Raw genomic sequence first — 23,462 nt, 5'->3', positions numbered from 1 at the left:
TGTCAAATAGACTCACAAAATCTGGCAACAGTTTATATTCCGATTGGAAAATTAAAGTGAATAGTTAGTGGTCCAACAGGTTAACTGTGCCATGGTGTCAGTACCCTGTAACTTCTGTGATAACTTATGTGTATTATTTTCCTTTTTTGTTTTATTTCTTTTTTGTTTTATTTCTCCTCTTGTCACTTCTTCTTTTGTTGTTTTTTCCTGTGCATTTGTTATTGGTGTATTTATTTTTACCGCTTATTACACAGCTCTTAAAAATCAATGAACAGATATAAATATATTCAGAAAGATTCAAATCCAGTAAAAGAAAGATTTCTATATGTATTATTTAGAACAGTTGAAAACATTTTATTCAACTACTTGCCAGTAACAGTTAAAACTGCTAGTCAAAGGCAGCTGAATCCTTTTAGTGCTGAGAGAAATCTGTTTATTACCAACAGGCAACAGTATACATTAAAATACTGTGTACACGTTTTCATACACATTTTGACTTTTTTTTCAAACAACTGAAGCATTTGTGTGTTGCACATGGAAGGATCTGCCAATCAGGAGCACGAAAAACAAAAAAAAGTGTCGGTGATGTCCTCTCATCACGACAAAACACACTTTGAACACGTTCTTGGGGTTCCTGGAGTCTCCTTGAAATTGGTGGTGGCATTCTCAAAACTTGTGCTGTGCATCTTGTCTCAGAGGATTTACTTGAAGAAGCACAGTAGCATACTTTATGGATGTATTCGAACATGCCATTTTCTTTGTCTCTTTGATTTTTACATGCCATCATGTGAGCTTGCTAACAATGGCTTGGTTGAGAGAGTTCAGCTGATTTGTCCATTTGTCTAAAGCTGTGTAGCGAGCCCCTCCTCTCTTCTGGTAGTCCAGTTCTAGTAGCTGATTGACTTGGTCAATTCGGCCGTGGATTGTGCTGAGGAAAAAAATAAATAAGTGAGTAAAGAGGCCAAGTTAAACGTTAAAACGATTAGATTCTCCAAACAATTTAGTCAAGCTCTTATAGTTAAGTTTTGAAATGTATTCTTTGAGTTACCATTGTTTAATCTGGCTGTTAATTAAGGGACAATAAAGCAAAGACAAAGTGACAAAAATAAAATATGTGGCGTAAATTCTTGAGAATACCTTGTTAAAATAATCTGATAATCTGTTAAAAAAAAAAACTTGATTTTTTTTGCAATCAACATCTAACATTTTAAAGTACAATTGCAATAATAAAATCACTGTAAAAGTTGAAACACTTTACTCATCAGTTTCGAGTAGATTAAATTAACCCAGTGTTTCAACTTCCTTGTGAAAGTCATTTGCGTCACAGAACCAGTACAGCTGGGACGTGAGGCTGAAAATAGCAGATCACTGTTACAGTATGACGATCAGTTTAGCACAATCTGTGACTGAAACTGTCAATTCATACCACCTGACTCTCTGAAGGGCCAAAAGATGCAAACTATGAGGAACAACAACTAATAAAAGGAAGGGAGCTGTTTTTTCTCCTTCAATTTCTCGGCAGTCACATAAGAGTGAAACTTACTTATCCAAGATGCACTGCACCAGCAAACTCTCCACATCACACACGTCGATGTTCAGCTCCTGAAACACGAGGCAAACAGAGTTATTCTCACGTCTGTAAAAAAAGTATGTCAAGTAGTAATCATTTATTATTTAAGGATGTGCAGAATTCAACACACTGCACACACAGGCCAAATATCGTGTTAGATCTTTGTTGCCATTATTTAAAACAACTGAAGTCAGTTAGGTGAATATTCAGCAGCAGCATGGAAAAAAACCACAAAATAATACAAATAAGTTAAGACTAAAAACACAGTGCACAGTGGCCAGTGCATGTGCCTGTTACTGCTCTTTGCAGTCAGTTTTTCAGTTATTATGTGTTGCACAAGACACTTGCGTAGAAAAGTTCAAGTCCAAGTACATAAAGTGATATATAAATAAAAGAATAAATAAAGAGAATGTGTTGAAAAATGATTAATAGATACCATTGATGTTCAAGCACTAGTGATGGTTGTCACGTGCACTGATATCGGCCTGTGAAAAACCATTATTACTTCCTTATATAAATACTTAAGCTCCTCTTCTTTTTGTGTCATTTCAACTAAAACACACCCTTTACTATCCCTTGTGAACTTGCACAGTTCAAAAAATGATAAAGAAAAAAGTTTTATTAGCATGGAAATCAATAATTCAGCAGAAAGCTATGATAAAAAATAACAAACACAAAAAAAACTAAGTGTAATGAAAAGATCCAAAAGCATCAATTTGAGATTTAGACTTGTTTTGTTTAGTGTTGCTTTCCATGTGTGGATTTTATTTTCACTTATGATTTATGTTAATGCTGAGTCTGTTTGACCTGTTAAATGCATGGCATGCTATTTAAACACATTTTTCTCTCCTTTAAGTCTGTCATCATCTAATGCTGTCGTCTTATACAATTTTATTTAGGCCAACTGCTATTATTATGAGGAAATGCAGTGTTATGAAAGCCAACCTGTTTCATATATTACCATAGATTCATTCTGGGGAAGTTATAACCAGTGTCGTCTAAATTCTCCTGAGCCTTGTTTAGTGTGTATGTTTGGGCAAAAGGAAGGTTCAACGTTATACTACTGTTAATATGCAATAATGTGACAATGTGTCTTAGGCGATGTTGTGGAGAATTGTGACAAATTACCTTTACTTGAAGGAATTAGGTAAAGACACACCTTAATCTTTTTTTGAGTAATGACTTAAACACCAATTTCATATACTTGTAGCATATGCTATCTAAAAAATGGCAAAAAGCTCTGCCGCCCAGCAAAGATCAAATCTTGCAACATCCGTTTTTGTTTTAAAACCTGCTTCTGAAAAAAATGTGAGCATCTTTATCATTATTATAATTATATCTTTTCTTGTCATTGATATGTCTGATACAGATCAGTTTAAAGGAGCATGATCCAGTCAAAATGATGCACACAAAGAGACATCGTCATCAGCGCAAATTAATGTCTAACGATAATCCAACAGAATGTGATCAAAGAGGAAAGATAAAGTCATTATACAGGATGTGTTTTGATCACTTGAACTTACCTTAGAAATGAAAGGGATGTGTATTCTCGTGTACGGTTTGATGAGTTTGATAAGTACTTGAGTTCTAATGTTCCGCAGGAGCTCTGCAACACAAAATCAATGATCAGCCACACTTCAGAAAATGTTCTACGACACATTGATCACGCATGTGAGCTGAAGTCACGTTCACCACTCACCCTCTATGTGCTCTCTAATAAACGGGTCGTCCATTATGTTACTGTGATTTGTTTTCAAGATTTTCTCAAATTCAGTGATGTCATTGTTCTGGTAGGCGCTGGAAGGAAAAAAACAGTCAGTGTTGTTATAACATATATATATTGTGTCAGTGTGACCCGCACGAAAACTCTTATCCTGATTGCTGTCAAACACATTTGAAAATATCAGAGGTTTTGTAAACACTATTCTTATTACAGTTTCGGGGGTGTGTTCTTAGGTTTCTTGTTTATGCAATATAAATGCTGAATGTATGCATGGAAGCTGAGCAATTTGAGACAGTGCCAGTTATTTATGTAAATATGAGGACAAAAGAGTGCAAACAAGGAAACAGAAGACAGCACGGGCTCAAGCAGGACAATAGTCATATTCCATAATATATACAAATAATGTGAAATGTACACTAATGTTTACACTGCACTGTTTAGGCAACTGGTATGAGTGATATTTAGACCATTATTGCAAATCTTAGAATATTGCTTATTTATCATTTTGTACTAATAGTGAGTAATACAAGGCATCCATAGAAAAATGAAAAGAAACTACAAATACCAAACTGTTCCAACTAGTATGCAGCTGGCACACAGAGAATGACGAGCACAGATGAAATTCTGACAAAAGTCTCACTATTTGTTGCTTGTCCTTTTGTGCTGCTTACTGAAGCTGTGGCTGATAAGATGACAAAGATCTCAGACTAAAATTGTTGAGTAAAATGTTATAACAGATAGAAATATTAGTAAAAACTATAATACACAAGACTTCTGTCATAAACAGAGGACAAAAAGTCCATTTACACATTAATGTATGCTTACCTTACTAAGTTTGTCATTGCTAGGATCTCCGGGTCATTTTTGTAGGGTTTGGCCTTTGGAAACAAAATATGAAAAGTTAGTCCGGCATCAGAACTTAAGTAAATGTCAGCTGATAAAGAACAAGCAAATCATTCTGATTAGAGATGTTCTGGCTGTGCTTCACCAAAAATTTAACTGCACAAATTATTTGGCAACCACTAATCTGCGTCTCATCTTTTACACTCTGCCAAACAGTATATTTATACTTACCAAAAGCAAACATTTCAAATGGTAACAAGTGCTTTCATACCTCTTGAGAGTCAAAAGGGTTTATTCCTGACTTCATCAGCATGTTGGCTAGGACCAAGTACTTCAGGCATGTCGTCCTTCTTGGGCTTCCAGACTCATCATAGTTTTTAAAGGCCTCAAAGAAGTCTGTGTGAGCTTTCTCAAACTCACCCTCTCTCAAATGCATCTTCCCGCCACATTCTGGTCAGGGGCAAACAAGCACAGGTCATTCAGCAATGATAATACACAATGTGACTGTCGCACTTATTACACAGCAGATCTATGAATGAAGGAGATATACACATCGTCATACCTCGGATAACTCCCATAATGAGCGGGTGAGGAATGGCAGATTTAATGTGAAGTGACTGCTCATACAGGGCTTTCAATTTCTTGTTATTTTTTTGTGCTGTGTACATCTGGATCTCCAGAGCGTAGATCTCCAACAGCTGCGTGCCTTTCTTCAGGTCATCCTCTCCATCATCTGTCTGTAGTTGATATAAAAATAGAGCAACCACTTATTTGACTGTTATATACTGTATATGCCTGAGAAAAAGAAAATGCACAACATTTCTAGTCCTTTAAACGCTATGCAGAGTTTTCTTAAAAAGCAATGTATGGCTTCATACCGAAGTAATCGCTCTCAGTCATCACTCATGACCATGGCGTGTGTGGCAGTGTAATTTCCAGTAAAGACTCTGCCCTCTGCCAGTATTTTATTTTTTCTTTTTTATGTTTGGGATGTTTATGGGTGTGTACTCCCACAGCGCTCAGGTGAGGTCGGGGCTTTTAAAACAGGTAGTAACCAGCTGTCAGACTGTAAGCAGCAGGCATCCAAGAGACAAGGTGCCAAAAATGTTGAGGGGAAACACCTGCACGATTGAATCTGGGGCGGCTTTTTCTTTTACTGGCAATCACGTTTAGAAACTGTAACAACAATCTTGTATAGCATACTTTAAAATCATTGGTTACATGAAACAAGAAAGAGTTGCTTCCAATGATCATAATTATTTATACAGGAGAATTATTTGGTCTCATGTACTGGGATACTCTTTGCTGATTATTTTAACATATACAATAAACAAGTTGAGACACCACAATGTTTACTACGAGATTTGCAACGAAAAACCACAACATTGATCTAATTACCTGACACGACTGGTGAAGTTGCCTAAGGATCTTCTGCAGTTTCCCATACTCCTCTCTCTCCAAGTACAGCTTCCCCAGCTGCAAGAGAGAACATGAAAAGAGCATTTTTTTAGGACCTGTTTAGTAAGAAATGATGATATGAGACCACCTGGAATCAGTGTAGAACTTTTAAATACCTTTGTATTAGTTTTAAACCACAGTCTGTCATTTTTGGCATCTTTCAAAGCCTCCAGTGTGGTTTCGTAGAACTCTTGTAGCAAGTCCATCTAGTAACAAAGGAGACACATTTCAGAAAACCAGATGTAAAACACTTTGTATTGCAAGATGCAAGGTTGAAACAAATTTGGATTTACCACTGTCTCACATTATTCATGCACACCTGTTTGGAGGTAGAGATGTAGTCCAGAATGGAGTTGATGGACTTCTCTGAGTAGTTCCTTGTGACAGCACTTCTGATGTAAGTAAGGAGTTGTTTGTATCTGTTCATCATCTCTGGAAAGTTTGTCTGCGGGATTGAGACACACAGAAATCCACTCTTAAAGAATTCATGTGTGGTGGGAAATGTGTAAACAAATCACGGTATGTGATGCACAGCCTACCAGCTTGAAGTTGATTTTGATCATCTGTTTCAGCGCTTTGAATCCCCATTCTCCTTTCTCTCCTTCCAGTTCCAACACCTGAACATGAGACAAAACCAGGAGATGTGGGTGATTCATGAGCGTTCAATATACTAAAATGATCAATGAGATTTTAAGAACAGATTGTTTATTTTGGAGTATCACTCCACCTTCTGGAAACTGCTGAGTGCTGCTTTGGGATCGTCCTCCTTCAAGGCTTTAGAGTTGTAGTACTGGTTCTCCAGGTCCACATTTGGCTCTGAATTACTGTCCTCTGAGTATTCCTAAGTTTGAGCACATATCAAAGTTAAAAAAACATAGCCCAGTACAAACATAGAAGTCACACGCGTGCTAACAAAGCATATCAAACTTTTAGTTAGCTAACACAAAGGCAGGGGCAGCAGATTGCCCCTGAATAATATTCTGCAAGTATGAGCCTAACGTTATTAGCCAACGCCATAGCTCGCTAACTAGCCGGGTAGTTTGCTTCACATGCTATTAATATACTCCAACGCAAGCTAGATGAGTGTACGCTTGGTTAGCCATAAAGCGTTTATAATATTTATTGATATTGACTGCATAGTGGCCAAAGTAGACTATCGTTAGCTAGCTAGGAAGCTAACGTTAGTCATCCGCTGTCAGCTTGATGTTAGCCCACATGCTAACTAAACAGCTAACACTAGCTAGCCCGCTCTGTCGGCCCTTCACTGTTAGCGCTCAGCGGCCAAACGGGCAAAATATTAGCGCAAAGTAAATACTTTCAGTCACACATACCAGGTCGTAATCTTCTTCATCATCGCACATGAAATCGTCCTCCATGTCAGACATCTTGAAGGTCTTCCGTGCTTTTATTCAGGTACAGTCAGTAGCCCGGCCTGTGCTGTGTTTTGCAGCGGCGGTGAGGTGGTGTGTGTCAGGGAAGCGAGAAGCAACGGCCCGATCTCCGTCCAAAGATGGCGCTATTGTATCACCTCAGATACACAAATAATGTTAAACTGAGTGTTTCAACAGCTGCAGTCCTCTGGATGTTGCAGCATGACATGGCTGTATTAGATGGATTTTAAAACTGATTTTTAAAAAAAGATTTATACTACATTTATACAGGTAATGCACACTTTCGAGGTAGCCTACTCGCACTTTACATAAGTGTATTTATCTGCCATCTTTAGGGAATTATAGGTTAACCCTTTGAAACCTGGGCAAATTGGCTTGTCTTCCAAAAACATAGGAGGAAGAAAATTAGTAATTTAAGAAGAAATGACCCAGGAATTAGTAAATAATAATAATAATAATAATAATAATAATAATAATAATATGTTGTTTTTAAAGTACCTTAAAATTAGGGGGAAAAAATACAGACAAACACACACACACAAAATAAATTAAAAAACGGAAAAGTGAACAAACAAACAAAAAGGAAATGAAATGAAAAATTATACTAATTCTTTAAAATGACTGAATGTAATATGTAATTATGATATAGATTTCTCTGGACATTTTCATCTAATTTTCTAAATCTACTGATTTCTTGCAATTTGCAGAAAATTTCTTGCCAAGTTGCTCATTGCTTTTTTCTCATGTTTTTTGTTTGTTTGTTTGTAAGAAATCACACCAATTTTCTCAGGGTTCAAAGGTTTAAATAGTTGTGAAAGACATCTGAATGCAGCACAAGTAAAGTGATGTTTATTCAGCTTTTTAAGGAGTGAATGTCCAGACTCAGAATATACATGCAAAACAAACATGTATTTTGTAAGCACATAAAATGTGAACCATTATTGCAGAAAAACCTGCACTGCACGCTTCTGCAAAATCCAGTACCATAATATATAATAATATAATACTGACTGAGGCCATTGTGTTGCTTAAGATAACATTTTAATAACATTAAGCTGAAATTTGTTGTTATTGTATGTTTTTATCGATTTTAAATGACATTCAGCTATCCTCAAAATCCCAAATCCTGCAAGTGGGTTTTAAAGACATTTTTTCTTTGCAGATCTCAAAATCACACATTTTTTATAAAATCCAGAAACTGTGAAATATAGTTATTTATGGTGAACGGAGGGTCATGGTTTTCCCCCCCAGTCACTCAGGGTGGCTCAGGGAAAAATGTTTCTAGCTCGAGAGAAGGTCATAATATCTATATATCTATATATCTATATATCTATATATATATATATATATATATATATATATAAAGTCACATCCCAGCCACCCCTCTACCCTGATACATAAAGTGCAGTTCCTATGAAGTATGATGGGTTGTACCTCAGAAATAAAATGGTTAGGATATTATATAGCTCCTTTGCATATAGCTACAGTTGTTCACTGTGTGCATACAATGTTTGTATGTATGTGGAAGAGCTGCATAAAAAGTACAAATAAAGCACGTGACTTGACTACCAGTGTCCCCATGACTGACTTTAGGGTCTTTAGCCACAAAAACTGTGGGGAGATCACAAGCAGTAGCCAAGCATAAGTAACCACACACACACAAATACACACAACAACCATGGCCACAATCTACCCAAGTGCACCAGGTTCATCTGAACTTTGGTGGTGTAAAAGATACAGGCAGGGCTACATGACAAAAATGAAGTTAGATTTTCTTCTCACGAGGTGGAGTATATGTTAATACGTGTACATCAAATATACTTTGGTGAAGAAAGTACTTAAATCTCTTACTTATAATATACAACTTTTATCAGTGAAATGTAACTCAAATATTAAAAGTATTTGTAACATAGAATGTCCCCTTTTAGAATTCCATTCGATAAATGTTACTGTATTATTATTATTATTATTATTAGTAGTAGTAGTAGTAGTAGTAGTATTGATACATTAAAATATAAGCAGCATGCTTCAGCTTATTTGATTTGGAGATAATTTTAACTACTTTATCAATGACTTTGTATACTGTTTGGCATGTTAATCAACAATTAAGGATATTTAACAAGTTGATTAAATGTTTGGTATGAAAAATATTTCTGAGCAAAGTAACTATAGTTGTCAAAAAAATAAAAAGGAATACAGTATCCCCCTCTGCAATGTAAACTATAAGTATAAAGTACCATAAATGGTCTAGGTAAGTACCTCAACACTGTACTTATATACATTACTTAAGTAAATGCAATGGCATAATGCAACTATTTACATTTACTGCACTGTACTTAAGTACAAATTTGAGGTACTTGAACTTTACTTGAACCTTTTCTCGCCAGGCCACTTTCTATTCCTAATCCATGACAATTTGAAGGAAAATTTTGCACTTTTTACTTCATTAAATGTATCTGACATCTGTAGTTACTTTACAAATTAAGATTTTTGTATAAAAACATGAATGAGTGAATAATCAGTTGAAAATTAGCTCTATACTCAATCAAGTACAACAGCAAAATCATGCTTTTACATTAATGTATTAGTAATAATAATCTGATTTTATTATATAGTAGTATAACAATCACAGAGGACATTTCTCTGCAGAGTAGTTTTAATTCTTTAAGCACAGTTTCTGATTATATTTACAAACTTTTACTTATTTTTATTTATTTCCCATTTGGTATCAGTACTTTTAATTAAGTACAGGATCAGAATACTAAGTGTAAGCGTAGAAGTCTATTCTGTTCATTTCCACTGCTGCGAATATCCCGTGAACTCCATTTGTGCGTGTCAGATTTCAGTCAGCCCCGTGAATCAGGTTCATGTCAAAAGGATTTCGTGACTGTTCTCTCAACAGTCTTGGCTACCACACAGAGAGACCATTGGCAGCATCACATCCCTCTCCAGCCTCTCCGCCTCACCCAGGGAGTCATTCCACACTGAACCCTGTGAAAGATTTTTTATTACTGAGCAGATTATGTTCCTGTTCCGAAAATTTACGCAATCACCTTGTGTATCATCAAGTTATGTGTCATAAGTTTATTTCAAAAAACTGATGAGTGTTGGTGAAAAACTCAAGTCCATCATCCTACGCAGTCAGTTTGGCCATAATATTTATAATAACCAGACATGAATCACCAACACCAATACTGAGGGGAAAATGTATCCACAGACTGAGCTATAATAACTTTAAAAGCGTTAAGAATGCCCAGAGTAATATTACTTGTGTGAGCGTGTGTGTACAAATGTTTCATAGACAGAATACTTTCCTCAGCCATGTGATCCATCAAATGCACACTGACAGAGTTATTGCATCTCTTACCTAAAGCCATACTGTGGCTGTCTACTGGTTTTTGCAAAGAAACCAAAGAATTCTAATTGCTCTGCATCAGCACTGAGATCGTGACCTCGTGTGTGTTTGCCCCGACTATAATGACATAATACAGTATGTACACACCCATTTGTTGCATGCGTGAGATGCAGCGGCGGTGTGTGTGTAGTATCTGTCAGCATGTCATTAATTGCACTGTGTTTGCATCAACACAAAGACTTAACGAATGAGCAGCGCTCCTCTGTTAGAATCAACAACACCAGAAAAGCTGGGGTACTACATGGGTGCTAATACACCCTGATTTGTCATCACAGCAGCCACACAACCCTCTTCAAATTATATGGCAGCAGGCTTCTTCACATACCTGAAATACACCGTTATTGCCACAGACTGACTAATCTGTCAACACACTGACAATCTCTAAAGAAGGCGGCATTTCCCAGTTGTGGTAGGACAACACTGCAGTGCTTGAAGGGCAAAAGAGGACCCTGCTTACCCAACAGTGGCACCCCCAAAGAGGGGCCCCTTTGATGTAATTGCTGCCCCCCCCCAGGTGAAAAATAATTTGAGGCCAATATTACTGTTTTTAAAAGGCTGCGGTGCACTTTTTTGCAGAATAGCTTTTTGCTCCACATTCCCCAAATCAGAGCTGAGCCAGGAAAAATGTCATCCTCTAGTCTAGTGCACCTTATACATGGCATAATCTGCAAAAGAACTAAAACTTGGGCACTCTTCCACCATTATGGCTGTTCAAATGCCTTATTTCAGATCTTCTTTTAATTGTGTGTAAATGTTTTTAATTATACTTCTACACCATAATACTTTTGTAATCCTGTTTTGTTTTTACAGGATATATGCTCCTACAACTAGTACTTACATTGCTATTGTTATTTGTTGTTTTGTATTGTTTTATCTCTATGTTAACTGCTTTTGTTTGCTTGTTGTTTTTGATGTCTTTGTGCTTGGCATCACTGAAAATGAGGGTCTTCCTCAATTGATTTCCTAAGTCTTAAATAAAGGTTTGAATGAATGAGTGAATGAATTTATTAAAGGTTCAGCATGTAGGATTTAGTGAGATATATTGGCAGAAACTGAATAAGTATGTTTTCTTTAGTGTAAGGTCCCCAGAAAATAAGAATTATTGTGTTTTTATTTCCTTAGAATGAATGGTTTATATCTACATAGGGAACAAGTCCTTGTTTATAGAGATCACCATATTGTACCACCATATTTCTGAAGTAGCCCAGAATGGACAAACCAAACACTGGCTCTAAACAGCTCAAAGTTTAAGCTCAGTGTTTGTAAGGGAAAAACTGGCTTGGCCATTTTCAAAGAGCTAAATGAAATTAGTCCTAATTGTACCCATGAGTCTTCCCTAAACTTGAGAACACTGATTCTCACTAAATGTTTTGTTGCTCATGATTGATGTAGAATACTTCTTCAAATTAAAGCTATATATTTGTCTTTTTAAGAAAAAGGGCAACCAGCCTATTCTAAAAACAAGAAGTTTCTAACACACATAGACACCTAATATATTCAACAGAATAGTTGTGCCACTCAAAAGTTAGCAGATAATAAGAAATATTAACTGTAAAATAAGAAACAAAAGTATATCAGTGTGCAAGTCCTTAACTCTCCATATTAACATGTTTTTCAATCACACACTGTATAAAAAATGGACGTAGCTACCATGATGACAGCCACTGGTGTGTGGAGTGCTGTTTTGAAGCCTTGAGTATAATATAACATGGCATTTCAGCCATCACCAAAAGTAACCATATTTGGACGAGAGGCTTGAGCTTTGGAGGAGTGAGGGGTGGATGTGACCCACACAGACAGCCTGTCACTCAAGCAGCCCTTAGACATGTGTGACTTTGGGTCTTAATAAATGGGTGAGTTTTAAAAATTAATCCCCTATGAAGTTGTCATGAGACTTGAAATTAGGTATAGAGACCATATCTGGGTTTTTTTGGGACCAGGCTTGAAACCTGTTTATTTCTGCTGTAAAGCTAGGCATTTAAACATGGGGACTTATGGGGATTTACTCTTTTTGGAGCCAGCCTCAGCGGGCCAGTCAATGAACTGCAGTTTTTGGCACTTTCACATTGTCTTAATTTTTCAGCCTCAGAAGTTGTCTTCAACATGCATATATACAACAACAGCACAACAACACATTCCTGAAATTCAGTTATGACTTTTTGTTTTGGTGTGCCATCCTAGATTTCCATTGGTCCAATTGAGCCACCTTTATGAAAAATTTCTGGGGCGCCGCTGCTGCCCAAACTCAGTACAACTCTATCTGAAGCATCAACCAACGCCAAAGACTTTTATTTATGTGACTGAGTCAGGGCGATGGTGTGATAAACACAAGTTCATCATGTTTAACCTTGCCATGTAAACCTACTAACCTTATTTAGAGATCCACAAGGGTGGTATTAGGCCTTATAAACACCTCCGAGCAGCCCGTCTCCATTCAGATGATCTTTGATGATTCATTTGATAAAATTAGCACATTGATATTATTCTGATGGCGTCAATGTATACACTTGGTTTTATAAGCCGTTTAATTTTTGGTTGCCAAAAACAGTTTCATGCCGAACCTAATAACCTTAATAGAGTTAACATAATCTGATTTCTGACAGTTCCTTAAACATGAGACAAGAGTTTTTATTATATATCTCCAGCATGGCATCTGGCAGCAAAAGCCTGTGTACCTCTCTCAGCAGGCTGCCTGCTTTGTATATTCTACACAAACGGCTCTCACCACTTAAGTGCTAACACAAGGGTGCTTACCCTCATTGTACCACTGCCAACTCCCTTGTAGATCATTACTCATACATGCACAAAAATGCACGCACAGTCACACACATATAGATATTCAGATAGTATATGTATAGGGTCTAATATACACATCTGCTTAATCACTTGCGCCTCTGCACGAATGCTGTTAAATGCCCTGAAAATCTGGAGTTGCCAACCTTGTACAACCTACCCTTAGGTCATCATAGCTGCTCTCACTTCTCAACTTGTGCAAGATGCGTGACTAGCCTGTTTGTTTTTCTCTTTTTTTCCTTTTGTTGTTGCTGTTTTCATTTTTACAAGGTATGTAGAAGCGTGTCTCAATTTTATGCAACAACTTCCATCAAGTGAGGCTGTTATTACAGATGAAATCCAACTTCCAAGAGCTGAATCAGCCACTGCAGCCAAGTCCACACGCACCCCCCTCTGCATCACACGCGAGCACGCTGTGGTATGTGTGTGGTATGTGCTTTGAGTGGGGTATGTGGGTTGCAGTTTGAGGGTGTTGGGGTAAAGTTTGTGTATATTTTATATGTATGGAGATTAGAAAAATACTATGCACAAACACTTTCACGATAAAACAAAGCTTGGCTGAGCTCATCTGGGCCACTGCAGTGTGGTTTGGGGTTTAGGACTCATTCTGTCGATTTTAGCTCAGTTTGCATTGCAATGGTGAAACCCCAAATTAAAAGGAATATTTTAACATTTTGAAGAAAATGTGATTTCACTTTCTCACCAAAAGTTACATGAGAAGATTGTACAATAAATATGAAGCCACAGCCAGCAGTTGGTTGGTGAAGCTTGATTTTTTGCCTTCATGCGCTACAGAGAAACTGTCATAGAAATAAAGGGGGCCCAACGCTCATCACTGATTCCGGTGAACTGGAATCAGGTCTCCTAAAACAGCAGACCACTAAGAACGCAGGAAGAGGTGATGGATGGGCCGCAAAACACAGGGCTTTACTTTGTACTTACCTTGGAAGACCAGATCAAAACTGTGTGAGCCTGGAGTGAACTTTGACTCATTTTAAGGTACATCGTCACCATGTTTTTTTCTAACCTTAACCACAGCTAATTTACTTGCAGAAACATAATCTCTGTAACATTATGTTAATTAATTAACTTTACACTTAGTATGTCATGCCATTCGTTGAGTTAAAGTTCGTAAGACATCATATAATTCATTGTATGAAAATCTGTTGGTGTTTATTGGTAAGTTAACCGGTAAGTGTTTATTATTTTGTGAAACTACTTCTTTAAGGATGACTCCACAGTCCACATTCAACACTTATTAAGAACCACTTAATTAAAAACACTTAATTAAAACCCTTATTAACAAACTGTGAAGGCAAACATTTCTGTGTTTTTTGTCAATTAAAATAAGTTTAATTGCAGAGCAATTCTCCCTGCACAATTACAGTGTTAAGGATATTACTTGTTTGAGTACCTTGGAGGTGGGTAAGAGCTTATTGTTGTTTCATGACTGCAAACATGTCATGAAGTCCACCCAGCCTGAGAGGCAGTATATCCCACCCACACTCCCTGATGTGACTCCCCCTCACCCCCACCTCCATCCCCAGGACAATGGGATGGCAGGCTAACAGTTCTAAGCTGCCCTGTTTTTAATATTCTCCTCTGAAGATAAAAATCAAAACAGATGTGGCACAGCACAAAAGTGAGTCCAGTATTAAGGTCAGGTCCAGGATGCAGAGTGCAGAAATACCCATCGTCTCTTCTGCCCTCCTCTCTCTCCTTCTCCTCTGCTGCTTCATGCCCTCTCCCCCTTTCTTGGTGCATCCCTGTGAGTTTGGTTTGGGAAATCATACCAGTAGATGGTTATATTTAGATACCCTTACATATTTAAAATGCTATGGTTGAGACTATGGTTAGTGGTTTCCAGCTTCTGGTTTATGCGAAGCAGGAGGATCACATATGATACCAGCCTGACAGGAGATGTGTGACCCTTTAGATGCTTTCATTAACATGAGAAAGTGTCAAATCCTTTGGCAGGCAGCATGCTGGTTCATACAGTGAGACCAATGAACTTACCTGCTGTTGTCACAGTTTTGACCTGTCAGAGAATGCAGTGATTTATGCCCTTAGCTGACAGCCGAGCTCACAAACGCCACAGCTGTGAAAGTGCTTGGAGTAATAAAACCTCCACTTGTGCACAACTTTGCTTCTGTTGAAAGGCTCACGTGTGTCTACAACATCCACACACTGTAAATAAAGATCAAATATTGTGCCTATTTCCAGAGGCTCTGGAATGCCTACTATCTGTGGATTATTGGCTTCTTCGAGGTCCCTTCTGTTCTTGCAAATTTCACCTCATAGTTAGACTTTCTGTCACCATCTGCCCGATTGTGACTCTTTCACTGGAAAAGAAGATGACAAAGATGACAAAATACTGTAAGTGAAACACCAACACATATTTCTTTGTTGTGGAAAAAAATACAGTGATTATCTTCCAAGCTGTACTGAAGCTTTATACTATTGTGTCTGTAGAAAGGTTTTAGAAGTTTTTCATTCCAAGTGCAATGAAGATTTGGAATGAAAACAATTGTAATTGTAACTCATATTCTTTGTATGTGGTTTCCCGGGAGCACTGGCAATGATGATTATTCATTGTATGTTTCCATATGTTAGTTATAGTTTTTGTTCTGTCAATTTGAATGCACTTCTGATTGTCCTGGGCTCTCTCTACTGCACTGTGAGTTCAGATAACTGCTTCACATTGTGGGATAAATACTATAAATAAGACTAAACAACACAAATACTAGCAGTGACATTAATATGACCAATTCTCCCAGTGTGCTACTTAATACCAATACATGTCTGGATTCGGATCAGTGACTAATTACCTCTATTTGATTCACTACCTGATGAGTAAAACACAGTTTTGCTTTAGTAGAATTAATAAATAATTAAGATTGACGACATGATGGCTCACCAAAATTGAAGCCAAAATATCTTGATTGCCCCCTGGTGGCCTGCAGTATAGGTCATAAACCCCGCCTCCTCCGGGTTTATGACCTTGTAAGTATAACATGAGCCAAACTAAAAACTCAAAGCACACATCATACATTTTTTTCCAAAGATTATTTCTGTCACCTCATATAGTTCTTATCACCCTGATGTTTGTCCAAGTGTTTGTTTGTTTTTTTATCATTTTGATTTTAATTTATTATTGGATGCTATAAAAATGGGTTTTACAGTCAACGGTGTTTCTAAGGAATGGCTGCACAGGTGCATCGGTGGGAATTCCACCACCCCGAAGATTGCAACTGCGCACACTGTGGCTGCAAATGACGTCACCAGCAGCCATATCTGGCATATTTGGCTTCATTATTGAACAGTGGGAGGAAGTGGAGATGTGTCGGCCGTCTTTTTATACAGTCTCCCGTCAATCAGAGAAATCCGATCTGGGGCTTTAGTTGGTACCGAAGTTTGACTCAGATTATCTGGCACTGTTTACAGGTCTTAAACCTCCTGAATTACTCATATATACTCATCCGGGCCATTCATTTTTAACATTTGATGTTTGGGATAAAAGTCTGGATGACCATGGTGATGATTACGTCAGCAGCAGTAAAAAACTGAGCCATTGATGTTAATGTCTCTCTCTCATCTTCAGTTCTTCACACCAAATAATAAACAAGCCATGTTGAATACATCACCACAATCATGTTCTCATCCAGACTTGTTAGCCTTCTGCATTTGTTTTTCTCGCTGCAAAGCATTGTTTACATCATTGCAAGTTGTCATGTCAGTCTTCGTTTTGTTTAAATCTGTTTCCCCATGAGATAACCTGAGGCGGTGCATTCATGCTCCCTCTGGCACGATAATCTTAACAATATCCTGTAGTGTGCGATGCGCCATTATTTTTCAAATCGTGTTGTGTGTGCATGTTTGATATTACAGAGAGGAACTTCTGTGAAGTTTGTCCAAATGTGCATGATGAAACCCCACTTCAAAATCAGTTAGGATTTCAAAAGTCCTGTAGTTTGAGCCCAGCTTTGGCTCAAAGAGAGGGAAATGATCTTACAAGGACAAAGCAATAGAAAGCCCCAAAATGTTGTTGACAAGAATAAGAGCCAAAGCTCACAACAGCAGTCAACTTGCATTAACACATATATTACAATGACTGAATGTACACCGTAATATATGGCAGAGAGTCTTTGTGTGTCTGACCTTGTTATGTCTAAGGCTAAAGTCTGTGAGCATCCCCCGGATCAAATAAAAGCCCTCACATTCATCCATTAGGATCTACTCTGTTTATTCCTCTGCGAGTGAGTCGCCCATATAGTGAGCTGAGAGCGGTGGTCTACTACCACAGAGGCATGTGAGATTTTCCAGTCAGTCACAAATAGTAACTTTCCATTGCATGGAACCAGGGTCCTTGCTGAGAGATTACTTTGATGTACCTTATCTGTCTTTGAGTGCCCTCAATGTTAAATGTCAACAAATTACAGTTCTAGGAAAGGCAGTGGGAGGAAAACGTCTTGATCGTAGTGTGGAGTGATGGCCATTCATTGGCTCTAGCCTTGTTTATGTTTGAGACAGCAAGTGTCCATGTATGTGTCTTCCTGACTGTTAGTTGGTGCATCAGTGCTTGGATGTAAGTTGTTTCTGGCCCTGTTGCACAACCTCCCCAGAGACGGATGCTCTGCTGTGATCTTCCATTTCCCACACTTGATGAAATCGCTGCTCATACATTATTGGGAGCTGCTGCGGAGGTGACACACAAAGCTGTCAACACTCTGGCAAATACTAAGTCGTATAAATAAGTCTAATCGTTACAGATCAGCATAAACAGAGACATTTAACGAGAGCCATGATTAAACCCACATCTTAACCACATTTGCAGCATTTAACAAATCCAATGAGGAGGGGAGGGGAGAGAAATAGTAGTTCAGCATTCAGTGTTTCTCTTCTTCTGTGGCCCCATATAAGTAAGGTCCCGCCAAAGTCTAAGGGCCAATCCATGGTTTCAAAGTCCATGTGTATGCGAGGCTCTGCTTTGGTCTGTGTGACGCAAATGAGGACCCAGTGTGGACGTCTGTGTGCAGCCCATCTTTCTAACCACGAGGACTGTATGCATAGTGTGTGATTCAATCTCTTGTTCCTCAGTCGAGTCCAAAACACTGCAGTGACGCCAGGCGCTGTACCGCTGTGAAGACAGTTTTATGTTCGATATTTGACAGACATGCACTCCAGACCCCACAGCATCATTCTAGTTTCAGTTTCATCTGACGTTGGTGCTGGGACTGTAAATTCACCCCCTGACCCTCAGGTCAGCTGGGGGTGCAAACAAACCACCAATTGTATTACTAATAGAATGGCTTCCCTGGATGTCCAGTGCAAAAAGTATGTCCGAACCTTATGATCTCTGACACAGCAAGCTGATGATCTGCCATCTATAAATGTCGGGCTATTGCTGAGTGTCTGTCACCCTGGTTTTTGAGGTGTGTCATGCATTGTTGGCATTAGTCTGCCCTTGTCGGCCCTTGTGGAATGTTTTTCTGTGGATTCAGCATGGTGAACCGGCAATGGGACCAGTGGGTCCAGCGGGGCCCGTCGGAGAGTGAAATCACTCTGATTGGCAGTGAAAGTCAGTGCACAAGAGGATAAACTAAGTGGGGAAAGCAAACAAACAGCTAAAGTCAAGAGGGCATGAGATCAAAATTAACTTGTTAAATGAGGTAAGATCATGTTTTTAGTCATTGAGCTTTTTAACAGAAACATTTCATAACTGTATCACTGTTTGATGGTGCGCAGTAAATATCATTTTTCTGTTCAACATTGGGTTGTGTTGTTAATGTGCTAATGGCTAACTAGCTTAAGATGCTAATCATCCTGTCGATCTTCTGGTTTCCCTTTCTGAATGACGAATACAGACTACCACCAGAGAGAATTATTTTTCTGAAGCACAAACTGTACGCACTAGTTGGATGTTGACTCTAGTCTTTGTGATGTGTTCAAGTTTTTGGCTAAGATGCAGGTGACACGAGGCAATGTAACAGTCAGCTTTTGTCGCCACTAGTTCTTTAATGTTGGTTTTGTGTGTCTAAGCCCTAATGAACTGACAAAGGTCTATGGCACAAACTGGGGTAAGACCAGAGCTGAAGCCAGGACCAAGGCACGCTGTGGGGCTTAAGCTGGGGCTAGTGTTTACGATACTAGGGCCAGCGCTGCATCGGATGACACTATGCGTGCAGACGTTTTTATGAACCTAATCTCGGCTGCCACAACATTTCAGATTTATGAGCACAAGATTCGTGCTAAGTATAATACAACAAATGTTATTACACAATGTATTACTGACTTAGATGAAGCATATGGCTCAGGTTTAGCCATGTCCACAGTAAAGGCTGGCAGACTGCCAACGCCTCCATGTGATTGTAGACTCTTATGCTGTAAAGGGGAAACAGGCAAACACTTTCCCCCTGGAGTAAAGTCATGGGTTTAATGCGTAACATACAACACAATATAGTAAATCTATATCATTCACAGTGTTGTCTACATGTAAACTGTCTATGTTATGTTGTAGTCTGCTAACCACATATTTACACAGAAGCAACGGGCTATAGCGTAGTGTGCGTATGTTCCCAAAATACCACAGAAATGAATACATGCGACCAAACCTGTGAGGCTTCAGCCAGAGAAAGATAAATATATATTGGGTTTTTTGCGTGACTGCGTTTTTTTAGGGGGTCTGTCATGACCCACAGAAAAAAAGCGTCGAGAATCTCAGCGAAGTAACCTCTGATAGAAATCCAGAGTTTTACAATCTGTAAAGAGTTAAGAGGCAGCAGAGAAGAGAGTTTACAAATGGTTCTGGGCACATTTCCCACAAAGGCGGGAATTCCATCCCGCTTCACCAATCTGGAGATGTTTACCTACAAAATGTGGAAGCATGATGCAGTGTCTATGTGTTAGTGTCAGTGTGTATGTGTGTGTGTGTGTGTGTGTGTGTGTGTGTGTGTGTGTGTGTGTGGTCAAAGGAGACCCTCGGCTCTCGTGACTCCGGCTGGGGATAGGAGCAGGGGGGTGGGGAAGATACTATCAGACCCTGATTTCTGTGGTTATGATGACATCCAGATAATAGCATGCACGCACACACACACACACACACACACACACACACACACAATAGATACACATGCACAAGCATCTCTTCTGCTTCAAGCCCGCCACTGCTGGCCTCTCACACACACACGCACACACAGAAACACAGACACACACACCAGAGCCTGAAAATTACAGCTTAGCATGCAAGCACTGAGCAGATGGGTTGCCTAATGACTGTTGTGTACAGTGCAGAGGGAGTGTGCTGCTTTCCCATTACACGTCCCCCTTACAGCTCACTAGACCCCAAAGCACAGGTCTGGATTTCATTTACTTTATGTCTTAACTGGCACTAGCATGACATGTGCAAGTTGCAGGTGGTCAGACGATGAAAAAAAAAAGAAAAAATGAAAACATATTGAAGCTTTGCACTTGCTTTTTTCGTGAGGGAGGGGATTATCACTTGTCAAATGCAATGTGAAGTTCCTCATATATGGCACCGAATCACTTGATTAAGTATCATCATCTACTTTGTTTTTTTATACCTGTTTGTACTCCAATGCGGCATAACGTGATGAAAGTCTATTATTGTCAAAGTGTCCACAAACAACAATACTTTCAGAAGAGGAGGCCTTAAATGACATCAGCATGTTAGCGTGAGAGTCGAAGGTAGACTGCTGAGGATCTGTCATGATTGCTGTCAAGGGATGATTACTTTAAGATGATCTCATTTAATGATCTAATATTTTAAAAGATATCGCCCCGCTCTCCTATCATTAAAGGGGGATAATTTGCCTCTTAAAATCAACCTGGGCTCCTCTCTTCCTCCTTGGAGAATACTTGGACAATATCCTTGCGTATCAGAGGATTTCCAGAGAATATAATCAATTGAAATTGGAAACATTCAGAAATAATCCATTATTAAGGCTAATGCAAAGAGACAAGACTAAACCGAGCAGTATTGAACTGTGTGATTTACAATTTGAACAGCATACCACTCTTATGCTGTAAAGTCTCCAGTATTTTTGTATAAATTACTCTATCGTAAGCCGTATTATTTTAGATATTTACAGCTTTACAGAATTTTCTGCCATTTCAAAACCACTTCCCACTGATTTTAGACAAAATGACTGACGTATCTGACCTACAATCACCTATGGTCCAAGAATTATTGTATATTTTGCAGCTATTGTAACCAGCTGACATATCCTTTCAGTGTAATGGTGATGCCTCATGGCCATTAGACAATTGTGTTGTGTTACAGTAATAAATCACACTTCTTGTGTAAAACACTTGTATACATATGCAATTTCGTCTTAGATATAATACACTTAGCAAAGTTCATTTGGTAGTGTCATGGCCACAAACAATTATGTGATCAAAACTTTGTAGAGCTTCCTCTGTCTGAAATATAAGTCTTTTCAACAAAAGACATAGCCAGTAGATTTTTCAGAGATGCTGAAACAAAAATACATTAATCTAATGTAGATGCAATTTTGTTTTAGCTATTATTTGAGGTTTTCCACAGTTTGTGTTTGTGTCTTGTTTCAATTTGCTGTTTACATTTTTTACATTTTTTCATCATTATTCTGTGTTGGCTTTAAACCACGAGCAAACAACTTGGTGAAAGCTAATGGGGATCTGTCACGGCCACGGCCATGCCGCTGTCTCTCCCTTGTGTTTGCCTGTGTTCTCCACTTCTCCTGTGTCTTCCATGTCCCTAGTATGCTTCTCTTTGGGCATGTGTGTGTGTATGTCCTCATGTATTGCTGTTAACCTTTCAGCTCACCTGCTTACAATCTGTCCAGCATATCAGCTCCGGCTCTTCTCCCAATCAGTGCCAGATCATTGACTCACATTGGATTTCTGGTGGTCTGTCCAGTGTTTGAGTTCATCTTACTAAAACCATAACAGAAAAATCTGTCCAACATGAACCTAACACGCACACACACATACCCACCCAGCTGCCCTTCACTCGGACTGATTTTGGACTGACAAACAAAGTGTTTTTTGGTCATGACCCTGGCTACTAGAAGGCCTTCTCCATCTTATGCTTGTGTACGGCCTTATTTCCGGCTTGTCATCACCCCTGTCTGCTAACCTTCAACCTCCTTCCCAGTCTGCTGGCCTCCAGGGTGCTAGCAACCAACCTGCACTCCGGTGATTTAAGGTACCATGAACTCTCTCTCTTTTATTAAGATATATTATTATTTTGTGTGTTTTACAGATATACAAAGTGCAAATACGCAATACATACCTATTTTCATATGTAAATTAAATTCATCTGACAAACAAGGCAAACAAGACAAAACAGGGCCAAGTGGTCGAAACAGACTGCAGAAGACCAGATGGACAAGACTAGCAGGATGGGACTGGACAGACAAGACAGGACCAAACGGACAAGACAGAGGCAGAAAGATTGCACTGTTGGGACAAACTGCACATTGTGATTGCTTGTAGCTTTGTTACCTTAAAAAAAAAAAGGTGTGGTGAGGCGCCTCAGACTCTCGATTGCCAAGCACCTCGGCCTCTTTGCTGCCCAGCACAACAGAGCTGCTACTTGATCCTTGTCCCCAGATAACAACCTATCCAACACCATTCTTTGGTCCCAGTTGGTGGCAGGCCTCCAGGAAAGCCATTCAGCCTTGCAGCAAATTTTTTTGTCCTGTGGCCTCCCACAGTATTGCAGCAAAAAAAATCCCCTTCAGGCCATAAAGCACTTTCCTCATAGACCATCATTATAAAAGACAAATTTATAAAACTGTTGACAGGACAGCACATAATGAAAACAAGGTCATTTATGACTCTATCAATTCTGAATTTTTGAGCCATGGTGGTTTTATATTTTTTTATATAGTTTACCTGTGCTGAGAGAAGTGATTAAAAAATCAGCGACATCATCACAATGTAAAGTCTATGAGCCCAGCAAGAACTCGCAGGTAGGGCAAGCAGGAAGAACACTACTGTGCATATTCAGTGGGCGGCAAACTGCAAAAGTAAAACCGGAAACTAGAAAACTTTTTGGGCATATGCACCAGGCGAGAAACTCCACTGGAATGACTGGGCACCATCTTTGGTCCGCTCTTTAGGCATTATTAATGTCCACGGTCGGTGACTGACATCTATTATTAGTTCTAGTTGGTAGCCTGGCTAACACTTGGCCAGGCCAACCTCTGTTCCCGCTAAGCTGCAGCTGTCTCATGTTTCTGTGCGCTCAATGGTCACCATCTTGCT

At 38.9% G+C, this 23,462-nt stretch overlaps 1 protein-coding gene and 1 long non-coding RNA gene across 3 annotated transcripts in view; both read right to left on the bottom strand.

Moving 5' to 3' along the window:
* Positions 1-410: 410 nt before the first annotated feature.
* On the bottom strand, positions 411-7,104 carry cops2 (COP9 signalosome subunit 2). Its single transcript, XM_088075492.1, has 13 exons — positions 6,926-7,104; positions 6,322-6,435; positions 6,134-6,211; positions 5,914-6,039; positions 5,711-5,800; positions 5,535-5,612; positions 4,699-4,873; positions 4,408-4,586; positions 4,119-4,171; positions 3,270-3,367; positions 3,094-3,176; positions 1,544-1,602; positions 411-928 (listed from the first exon to the last, which is right to left on the bottom strand). Exons 1-13 carry the CDS (start codon positions 6,977-6,979, stop codon positions 784-786), a joined length of 1,332 nt encoding a protein of 443 aa, XP_087931618.1. The 5' UTR covers positions 6,980-7,104; the 3' UTR covers positions 411-783.
* Positions 7,105-13,820: 6,716 nt separating this feature from the next.
* Positions 13,821-23,462, bottom strand: part of LOC121941545 (uncharacterized) — a 43,768-nt gene continuing 34,126 nt past the window's right edge. Inside the window, exon 5 of one of the 2 annotated variants that reach the window (XR_015776184.1) lies at positions 13,821-15,535. This is a non-coding gene — a long non-coding RNA (uncharacterized LOC121941545). The remainder of the gene's footprint in view (positions 15,536-23,462) is intronic. The other variant, XR_015776186.1, reaches the window with a different exon arrangement.

This window comes from Plectropomus leopardus, chromosome 1 (genome assembly GCF_026936395.1).
Source record: "Plectropomus leopardus strain MGB_pleo_1.0 chromosome 1, ASM2693639v1, whole genome shotgun sequence".
In the NCBI taxonomy this organism is placed as follows: domain Eukaryota; kingdom Metazoa; phylum Chordata; class Actinopteri; order Perciformes; family Serranidae; genus Plectropomus; species Plectropomus leopardus.
Note: the sequence above shows the minus strand (reverse complement) of the source record. Positions and strands in the feature narration are given on the sequence as shown.

What these genes read in the sequence shown, in the direction of transcription:
- cops2 (XM_088075492.1), bottom strand. Translation starts at nt 6,979, where the DNA reads ATGTCTGACATGGAGGACGATTTCATGTGCGATGATGAAGAAGATTAC. An exon ending in AACTTCACCAGTCGTGTCAG is followed by an intron (nt 4,874 to 5,534) that starts GTAATTAGATCA and finishes TATCAACTACAG; the next exon opens with ACAGATGATGGAGAGGATGA. An exon ending in ACCCTTTTGACTCTCAAGAG is followed by an intron (nt 4,172 to 4,407) that starts GTATGAAAGCAC and finishes TTGTTTCCAAAG; the next exon opens with GCCAAACCCTACAAAAATGA.